An 11,100-nucleotide genomic window follows, 5' to 3' on the forward strand; every position below is an offset into this window, starting at 1 on the left:
CCCCTGGACAAGACACAGCTGGTCAGGTACCCCCTGGACAGGACACAACTAGTCAGTTACCCCCTGGACAGGACACAGCTGGTCAGTTACCCCTTGGACAGGACACACCGAGTAAGTCCACTGACGCTACTTCCGAGAAAAACGACTTTTACTGTTTGATAAAATGTCTCAAAAGTGATGATTATCTATAGATCAACCCACCGAGATAATAAGATAAATAGCATCAATTTACGTTTAAAACCCGATTTTCATAATAATCTGATGGTTGGTTTTGGTTTTGTTGGGTATTTGGTGGACTTACTTGGTTTTACCACTTTTTCCCCCAATATCAGATCTAACAAAAAATTGGCAGATCTAAAGCAAGCGGTTTTACCACTTTTCCCCCAATATCAGATCCAACAAAAAAAATGGGCAGATCTAAGCAAGCGGACTTACTTGGTGTTACCACTTTTCCCCCCAATATCAGATCTAACAAAAAATGGGCAGATCTAAGCAAGCGGACTTACTTGGTTTTACCATAGATGTGTATTGGGATATCTATGGTTTTACCGAAATATTTGTGACCCTCCACCACGGAATGAGTCACATGTCACCTTTGCATGATTTTCATAATTATGTTTACATTTTCTTAAAGAGTGTGTTATGCTCTATCCAGTGGTGAAAACCGTTTTAGAAAAGAGTGAAAACTTTTCGAGTTATAAGCCACTGACTATGGTGACCCTCACACTGTTACTAGACACCCCGCGGACTTATATTATGCCTTGCGCAGAACCGCGTGAGGTGACATGCGACTCATTTCGTGGTGGAGGGTCACATTTGGAAGAAGTGTTGTCATGAGAAATGACAAAACAGTGAAAATAACACTTCGAATTTGCACAAGATGGAAAGAGAGAGAGAGAGAGAGAGAGAGAGAGAGAGAGAGAGAGAGAGAGAGAGAGAGAGAGAGAGAGAGAGAGAGAGAGAGAGAGAGAGAGAGAGAGAGAGAGAGAAGATAAAGCAGGGGGGGGGGGGGGCGGGAGGGATGGACGGAGGGAGAGATAGAAATAAAGGGAGGGAGATGGAATGAGGGTTGGAGATAGGGAGAAAGAGGGGGAAGGTGAGAGGGAGGGGGGAGAGAAAGCTATAGAGGGAGAGATAAATGGGGAGGAAAATAGAGAGATGTAGGAATGGACTGAGGGAGAGAGAAGGAGGGAGGGGGAGAAGGATGGATTGAGGGAATGAGTGAGAGAAGGGGAGGGAGAGAGAGAGGGGGAGAGAGAGAGAGAGAGAGAGAGGGGGGAGAGACTTAGTGGGACTGAGGGAGGGAGGGAAAGAAATAATGGGATGGAGGGAAAGAGAGAGGAGGGAGGAGGGAGAGAGGGGGTGGAAGAAGAAAGGGGGGGAGGAAGTGTGGTAGGGATGGAATGACGGAGAGAGAAAAGAGGGGAGGGGAGGGAGGGAAAGAGATAGTGGGATGGAGGGAGAGAGAGGAGGGAGGGAGTGAGAGAGGAGGGAGGGAGATAGAGAGGAAAGAAGAGAATGGGAGGGAGAGAGAGATGGGAGGGAGAGAAAGTGTGGGATGGAGAGACAGAGGGGAGGGAACGAGTGGGAAGGAGAAAGGTAGAGAAAAGTCGACTGTTGGTGGTAGAAGAGAGATAGAGAGAGAAAGAGAGATAGGGAGGGAGAGAGGGAGACAAGGATCGTCAGGAGAATCATATAGAGAAGAATTTGTTTTGAAATAAAACGTCATAATGTGACGTCATTATGTCTCACCTTATCGAATGACGTCATTTGTATGTTCTGAACTTTAAATGACGGCATGCGTGTGTTCTAAACTTAAAATGACGTCTTTTGTGCATGACAAGAATTTTGAAACTACCTTATACGAAATGTGTAACCCCTTGGACTTGCTTGGTTTTGCCAAAACATTCATGCACACTTGTAAAAGTTGTTTTTGGTTGTGGACTTGCGTGTTCATATCTGCTTATCTAAGCACTCTAAAAAGTAGAAATTAACACAAAAGATGCGCATTGATTTGTTCTTTTTAAAGAACAACAAATATCATCGGTTTTGTCAGCACACGGCAGAGCTGGTCAGTTACCCCCTGGACAGGACACAGCTGGTTAGTTACCCCCTGGACAGGACACAGCTGGTTAGTTACCCCCTGGACAGGACACAGCCGGTCAATTACCCCCTGGACAGGACACAGCTGGTCAGTTACCCTCTGGCGATGAAGGCAATTGACATCATGGTGCCATCCTCTATCTCTAAATAAGAACGACGAGGAACTTGCAGCTCGATGATCAGAATATCACCTGACCGGAAGAGGAATACCCCGGCCTGCCCGCTCGGAACGCCTTCTTCCGAGAAGACTGAGAAGATGGTGTCGAAACGCCAGATGTTGTACTTCTTTAGATGTAGGTTTAGGGGTGGCCTATTACTGGGATCGCCTCTTATGGAAACAATGTACAAGCCGTCTTGTGGAATGGTCCATTCGTTGTAGGGTTCATTGAAAATTATACCTTGATCGGTTTTGACGTTATGAGTAAAGCGGAGCCGCCTGTTTGGAACCCAATAATTGCGAAACATCGCATGGGCTGTGTAAGCAACATAATCATACTTCTCTTGAAACGTCGTCCTGTTGTTGTCTGTCAGCTTGACCAAGGAGAATAGGTTTGCCGGACCGAGAGGTTTGTCAGCGCTGTCTCTTTCCACAGTAATCTACAATATAACAATCACACTGACCTTTCACAAGTAATGGTTACGGCTATGACAACAAAAACAACAACAACAACAACAACAACAACAACAACAGCAACGACAAAAACAACATTAATAATGATGATGATGATCATCATAAAATAATAATAATGATTGTCAGTAAATACTAGTGTCACATGATCAAACAAAAGCCTTTCAATTGGATAGACTTGACTTTACTTATTCCTGCAGACTCCCTGTGGAGCATAGGGCCGCAACAACTCCTCGCCAACGCACCCGGTTCTGGGCAGCTCCTTAAAGTCGGGGCCATGTCGTGCCAGCTGCCTTTGCCTCACTTTCTATTGATCTTTTCCAGGTCTGCTTTGGCCGCCCAACTTTTCTCTTTCCCTGTGGGTTCCAATCCAGGGCCTGTCTGGTAATGTTGTCGTTTGGCTTCCGTAGGGTGTGTCCAATCCATCCCCACTTTCGCTTCTTGACATCCTGGCTGATGGGCTTCTGGTTGGTTCGCTTCCACAGGTCGGCGTTCGAAATCTTCTCCGGCCATCTGATGTTGAGGATGTGCCGCAGGCACCTGTTGACGAAAGTCTGGAGCTTCCCTGTGATGGTGTTGGTCACTCTCCAGGTCTCTGATCCATACAAGAGAACTGCCTTCACATTGGTGTTAAAGATTCTGATCTTACTCCGGAGGGACAGTGCTTTGGAGTTCCAGATGGGTCGCAGGGTGTTAAAAGCGTGTCTTGCCTTGTTGATACGACTCTTGACATCATCATCTGCCCCGCCGTCCGTACTAATTACGCTCCCGAGGTACGTGAAGTGGTCTGTCTCCTTGAGGGTCTCTCCCTGCAGCTGGATAGGAAGTTCTGCTTGTTGTTCATCTTCATCACCTCAGTCTTCTGTCTGTTGATCTTCAGGCCTGTTTTTTCAGCTTCTTCACGGAGTCTTGTCAGCTTTGCTTGCGCGTGTTGCTGTTTGTGGGAGAGGAGGCCAACATCGTCTGCAAAGTCAAGGTCTTCGAGCTGTTTGGCGAAAGTCCACTGGATTCCAGTGTTGCTGTCCATGGTTGTCCTTCTCATGATCCAGTCAATGACCATCAGGAAGATCAGCTTGTCAGCTTGCCATTATGGATGACTTGGCAGGTTGAGTCCTCATATAGATGTTGGATGATGTTGATGAACTTCTGTGGAATACCGTAGTGGTGCATCAGCCTCCAGATGGTCTCCCTGTCCACACTGTCGAAAGCCTTTTCAAAATCCACAAAGGTCATGTACAGGGGTGACTGCCATTCCATGGACTGTTCGACGATGATGCGCAGGGTAGCTATGTGATCAGTACATGACCTGTCTCGGCGAAACCCTGCTTGCTCCGATCTCAGTCTCTTGTCCAAGGCCTCCTTCAGTCTGTCCAGCATGACTCTGGTCAGGACCTTGCTTGGAATAGATAGGAGCATTACTCCTCGCCAATTACCACACTGAGAAAGGTATCCCTTCTTGGGTAGTTTGACCAGGTATCCTAGCTTCCAGTCCGCCGGAATTTCTTCCTGTTCCCATATCTTGTGTAGGAGGGGCTGTAGCATCTCTGCAGATAGTGTTGGGTCTGCCTTCAGTGCCTCAGGGGGGATCCCGTCCGAGCCTGCCGCCTTTCCACTTTTCATCTTCCTGATGGCCTTGATGATCTCTGCTTTGGTTGGCGGACCGGTGTTAACATGGAGCTGTTCAGTTGCTGGTGGTATGTCCGGAGCAGTGGGTGGGGGTGGTCGATTCAATATCTACTTAAAATGTTCTTCCCAGCGAGATCTTTGTCCTGCCTCATTCGTGATAATCTTGCCACTCTTATCCTTCACCGGTTTGCTTGGGTTGCCCTGTTTTCCTGACAGCGTTCGCGTTATTTCATACAGCCTTTTGGTGTTGTTATGTCTAGCTGTTGTCTCTGCTTCATCTGTCAAGTCATGCACAAACTGTCTATTGTCTGCTCTTGCACTTTTCTTGACTTGTCTGTTGATGTCCCAATACTGCGCTCTGATCTCATCTTTTTCCTGTTGGTCTTGGCATCTGTTGAGTTTCTGTTTCAGTTCTCCCCTCTCTTCTATCTTGGCCCATGTCACTGGTGTCAGCCATTCTTTGTGTTCTCTCTCCTTCTTTCCCAAGACTTCAGTGCACGTGGTCTTCCATGTCTTCTGAAGTTCTTCCCAGTGTTGTTCAACTGTTGTTTCCGTGAGTTCTGCCAGGGCCTCAAATTTGTTCCTAACTTCGCAGTTGTATCCTTCTCGTTTCCCGTTATCCTTCAAAAACTGCACGTTGAACTTGTAGTGTGGTCTGCCTGACGAGTCGCTGAATGCTCTCAGTTTGGTCTTCATCGTTGCCACTAGTAGCTGGTGATCTGATGCTACGTCTGCTCCCCGTCTCGTTTTGACATCCAGCAAACTTCTTCTCCATTTGCGTGCTACCGTTATGTGGTCTATCTGGTTGTCTGTCTTTCCATCTGGCGAAGTCCAGGTTGTCTTGTGGATGTTCTTGTGTGGGAAGATGGTGCCTCCAATAACAAGGTCGTTGAAGGAGCAGAAGTCAGAAAACAGCTCTCCGTTTTCATTGCATGTGCCAATGCCGTGCTTGCCCATGATGAGCTCTTTGTCTTTGTTGTTGTCTCCCACCTTTGCGTTCAGGTCTCCCATGACGCTCTTCAGGTCCCTTTCAATTGGATAGAGCGAGTGCGAAAAATCTGTAAGCTTATTCTACGATTGCGGAAAATGCATATATACATACATACATACATTTATTCATACACACACACACACACACACACACACACACACACACACACACACACACACACACACACACACACACACACATATACACACACATACACAAACACACACACACACACAAAATCACACGTTTGCACGCATACACACACACACACACACACACACACACACACATACACACACAAACACACACACACACACACACACAAAATCACACGTTTGCACGCATACACACACACACACACACACGCACGCACACACACACACACACATACACACACAACCACCCCCCACACACATATATCCCCCCACACACACACTAACCCCCCCACTCTTCTGTCTGTCATCCTTCATCTCTTACCGAATCAGTAAAGCTCAAGTAAAAAGCCCCAGACGCGGATATGTCCCTTTTATATCCTTCACAGTACGCCTCGAGCAGATTGTCTGTCTTTTTGGTCCGTGGATTGTATCTTAGAACACGGACTGTCACATCGCCATTATAATCACTATCCGGACGAAGTGCCAGCCAGTACATCCCTGATCCTTGAGAGTAGGGATTGATAGAACCTAGTGATAAGCTACCGCGGCGCCATCGTTGATTCTCCCCCAGTATTTTGTTCCACTTAAGGACTGGAACTGCACCATCGCTCTGATGTGACCGATACGTCAAAACAGCGACCTGGGAAAAAGAAGACAAGACTTTTCTTTTTGGTGACACTTTGACAGGATTTACAACTACTGCGCTTTTTCTACATCAGCGCTTCCCTGTCACAAAATTATTAATTGTTATTTGCAACCCATTTTTCTGCGGTTTAAAGGTGGTCGTCTACATTTTTGCTTTTTTTCAATAATCTTATGGTTAGATTTCGCTAAAAAGTTATGTCAGATGATGAATGAACCATGTGGAAAAAAGTTATAGAAAAAAAATTATATGTAAAAAACGATTTTATTTTTGGTTAGCGTGACTCACGCTTCCAATATTTTGTTTTTTTGTTTGCCGAGAACATGTGCTTTGCCTAAAAATACTGACCAATCAAATTCATGTCACTATGCTTATAGCCACGCCCAAACAAGTGCAGCAACAGTTTGACACTGGAGCGCTGTCCACGCTTTTTTTTAACGCACGAAATGCACGGGATTTGAGAGGAGTTTTGCGCTTGGCATTTTCCAAATAAGGATATCCTACTATGAGTACTACGCTGGAATACTACAATGAATTTTCAAACGGCTACACTGGCTTCGTCTTTCCTGATCGAAAGGGGGTGTATTGTTGATATTTGTAGATAATAGACTCTGCATTTTAATGGTCAAATGGCGATTTCGGTATAAAAATGTAGACAAGGACCTTTATAACAATTTTCTAATTAAAGTTTGACAGATACGAACAGGTATGGAGCTTTCAAACTGTGCACGTGAGAAATGGAAACCTGTTTATGGACTAAAAAAGTAGGTCAATGCATGCAACCAACAGACCTTCTAAATCTGTGAAATGCAAGCTTCTATTTATCGTACCGTTTTTAAGACAGCAGGACTCTTAGTGAACTGCCATTGACCTAAACATTAGGACAAACTGTCATAAAAGCAGTGAGGATTTGAGAATTGAAATTTGCTGCAAGGCGTACAAGTTTTAGTACTAACGGCCAGGGCTGAGGTGCACGAACCGAAAGTGGGTGCCACCAAACCGGGAGAGAACAAACTGCGGGGTCTGATTCGTTTCAATCCAAACAAATGTCAATTTCAAGCAATCCAACACCGCGGCTGGCTCCCACCCGGTTGGTAACTTTCCCGTGCAGCTTGCCCAAGGGGTACTTACAGTATTGGAAGTGACTCTTGCGACACCCAGTCGGCATACATTGATACGGGCTAAGTCTCCCCAAACTTGACCTCCAATCACATCCCCAGCTTGCAGAACCATGGCTACAGTCAAGCCTGCCACGACGTCATATATTCCATACGCCGTGAAATCACTGTTGGGTTTGCCGTTGATCTTCAGCTGCATGTCCGTATTGCCGCCATTTGGGTCGACTACCATGGTAACAAGGTAGACACCGTTAGAGGGCACTGTGATCGAATCACCCTCATATATACGATACCCAACCAGTTGTTGCACGAACCCCTCCGCGCCATGACTTATGAAAGCCAGCACCAAAAGGGGCAGAAGAAAGGGGAACGTTGCTGCTGCAGTCATCTTTGGATCAAAACAACAAAGGAATACACTTTACCTAACGGTCATTGTGCTGTAGTCATCTTTGGGTCAAAACAACAAAGGAATACACTTTACCTAACGGTCAGTGTGCTGTAGTCATCTTTGGATCAAAACAACAAAGGAATACACTTTACATAACGGTCAGTGTGCTGTAGTCATCTTTGGGTCAAAACAACAAAGGAATACACTTTACATAACGGTCAGTGTGCTGTAGTCATCTTTGGATCAAAACAACAAAGGAATACACTTTACATAACGCTCATTGCGCTGCAGTCATCTTTGGGTCAAAACAACAAAAGTCATCTGTTGGTCAAAACAACAAATATCATCTTTGGGTCAAAACAACAAAGGAATACACTCGTCACAACGGTCATTGTGCTGCAGTCATCTTTGGGTCAAAACAACAAAAGTCATCTTTTGGTCAAAACAACAAAGGAATACACTCTCACATGCCGGTATGCTGCAGTCATCTTTGGGTTAAAGCAACAAAGAAATACACTCTCACAGGCCGCTATGATGCAGTCATCTTTGGGTCAAAACAACAAAGGAATACACTCTCACAGGCCGGTATGCTGCAGTCATCTTTTGGTCAAAACAACAAAGGAATACACTCTCACATGCCGGTATGCTGCAGTCATCTTTGGGTTAAAGCAACAAAGAAATACACTCTCACAGGCCGGTATGCGTCAAAGCAACAAAGGAATACACTCTCACATGCCGGTATGCTGCAGTCATCTTTGGGTCAAACAACAAAGGAAAACACTCTCAGAGGCCGGTATGCCGCAGTCATCTTTGGGTAAAAACAACAAAGGAATACACTCTCACAGGCCATTATGCCGCAGTCATCTTTGGGTCAAAGCAACAAAGGAATACACTATCACAGGCCGGTATGCTGCGGTCATCTTTGGGTCAAAACAACAAAGGAATACACTCTCACAGGCCGGTATGCTGCAGTCATCTTTGGGTAAAAACAACAAAGGAATACACTATCACAGGCCGGAATGCTGCAGTCATCTTTGGGTAAAAACAACAAAGGAATACACTCTCACAGGCCATTATGCCGCAGTCATCTTTGGGTCAAAGCAACAAAGGAATACACTATCACAGGCCGGTATGCTGCGGTCATCTTTGGGTCAAAACAACAAAGGAATACACTCTCACAGGCCGGTATGCTGCAGTCATCTTTGGTTCAAAACAACAAAGGAATACACTCTCACAGGCCGGTATGCTGCAGTCATCTTTGGGTCAAATCATCAAAGGAATACACTCTCACAGGCCGGTATGCTGCAGTCATCTTTGGATCAAAACAACAAAGGAATACACTCTAACAGGCCGGTATGCCGCAGTCATCTTTAGGTCAAAGCAACAAAAAATACACTCTCACAGGCCGGTATGCTGCAGTCATCTTTGGGTTAAAACAACAAAGGAATACACTCTCACAGGCCGGTATGCCGCAGTCATCTTTGGGTCAAAGCAACAAACGTTTACACTCTCACAGGCCGGTATGCTGCAGTCATCTTTGGGTTAAAGCAACAAAGAAATACACTCTCACAGGCCGGTATGCTGCAGTCATCTTTGGGTCAAAACAACAAAGGAATACACTCTCACAGGCCGGTATGCTGTAGTCATCTTTGGGTCAAAACAACAAAGGAATACACTCTCACAGGCCGGTATGTTGCAGTCATCTTTGGGTCAAAACAACAAAGGAATACACTCTACACAACGCCCAGTGTGCTGCAGTCACATTTGGGTCAAAACAACGTAGGTATGCACTCTACACAACGCCCAGTGTGCTGCAGTCACATTTGGGTCAAAACAACGTAGGTATGCACTCTACACAACAGATTGAAAAATGTCAAACCAGTCTCTTAGTGTTTAAAATAGTAAGACTTCCTGAAGTAACAGGATGTCAAACCAGTCTCTTAGTGTTTAAACTAGGAAGACCTCCTGAAGTAACAGGATGTCAAACCAGTCTCTTAGTGTTTAAACTAGTAAGACCTCCTGAAGTAACAAGATGTCAAACCAGTCTCTTAGTGTTTAAACTAGTAAGACCTCCTGAAGTAACAAAATGTCAAACCAGTCTCTTAGTGTTTAAACTAGTAAGACCTCCTGAAGTAACAAAATGTCAAACCAGTCTCTTAGTGTTTAAACTAGTAAGACCTCCTGAAGTAACAAGATGTCAAACCAGTCTCTTAGTGTTTATACTAGTAAGACCTCCTGAAGTAACAAGATGTCAAACCAGTCTCTTAGTGTTTAAACTAGTAAGACCTCCTGAAGTAACAAGATGTCAAACCAGTCTCTTAGTGTTTATACTAGTAAGACCTCCTGAAGTAACAAGATGTCAAACCAGTCTCTTAGTGTTTATACTAGTAAGACCTCCCGAAGTAACAATATGTCAAACCAGTCTCTTAGTGTTTAAACTAGTACGACCTCCTGAAGTAACAAAATGTCAAACCAGTCTCTTAGTGTTTAAACTAGTAAGACATCCTGAAGTAACAAAATGTCAAACCAGTCTCTTAAGTGTTTAAACTAGTAAGACCTCCTGAAGTAACAAGATGTCAAACCAGTCTCTTAGTGTTTAAAATAGTAAGACTTCCTGAAATTACAAGTATTAGTGCCAGGTGCATGTATTGTGTTTGATAAACAGTCTGTAAAACAAGTTTCCCAAAAAAGAAATAGACTGCTAACGTTCCAAAATTCAGAATAAATAAACCAGAAATGGTCAATTAAGCGGACGTTTAATTTGTGACTAAACAAAACATTACAATCACGGGACTTGTACGGAATGGCCGTAAAGATGACAGACAGACTAACAGTAACACTGATAATACAGATGATGAACTGAGCTTAGACAATTTTAAAAGTCGTTGGCTAGGAAGATGGTATGTCATTGATTGAATGTGTCTGTGACACAACATTAACTGGCTTTTGTTACTGGCTTTTGACGTCGAGTATAATTCTAAGCGAATCCTTCACTACCAGAAAAATGTACTTTAAAATACTCAATGAAAAAAAATCTATATAAAAGAACCAAAACCAAGATAATGGTATCCAGGGGAGGCAATCATCTTGCTGACATTTTAAGAAAAAATACAGCGTTTCTTTCCCTTGTTAGATTAGTTCTCTCTCTCTCTCTCTCTCGCTCTCTCCCTCTCTCTCTCTCTCTCTCTCTCTCTCTCTCTTTCTCTCTCTCTTTCCCTCCCTCCCTCTCTCTCTCTCTCTCTCTCTCTCTCTCTCTCTCTCTCTCTCTCTCTCTCTCTCTCTCTCTCCCTCTCTCTCTCTCTCTCCCTCTCTCATGGGTATGACATATAAACTTAATAATAGTGGCAAGGGTATAATAACGAATTAAAACTATTATCAGTTTCTGATAGGCATGGCAATTGTTACATCGTTTGTAGTGGGGCTCGTATGTTGCAGACGCACTCATAAA

The 11,100-nt window shown here is 44.5% G+C and overlaps 1 protein-coding gene across 1 annotated transcript in view; it reads right to left on the bottom strand.

Moving 5' to 3' along the window:
• Positions 1-1,255: 1,255 nt before the first annotated feature.
• Positions 1,256-11,100, bottom strand: part of LOC138960867 (uncharacterized) — a 24,296-nt gene continuing 14,451 nt past the window's right edge. The window contains exons 2-4 of the mRNA XM_070332504.1: positions 7,278-7,652; positions 5,826-6,143; positions 1,256-2,700 (exon numbers count right to left, since the gene is read on the bottom strand). Of these exons, the coding sequence (XP_070188605.1) occupies positions 2,197-2,700; positions 5,826-6,143; positions 7,278-7,652 (1,197 nt within the window). The 3' untranslated portion in view covers positions 1,256-2,196. The remainder of the gene's footprint in view (positions 2,701-5,825; positions 6,144-7,277; positions 7,653-11,100) is intronic.

This window comes from Littorina saxatilis, linkage group LG3 (genome assembly GCF_037325665.1).
Source record: "Littorina saxatilis isolate snail1 linkage group LG3, US_GU_Lsax_2.0, whole genome shotgun sequence".
Taxonomy (NCBI): Eukaryota; Metazoa; Mollusca; class Gastropoda; order Littorinimorpha; family Littorinidae; genus Littorina; species Littorina saxatilis.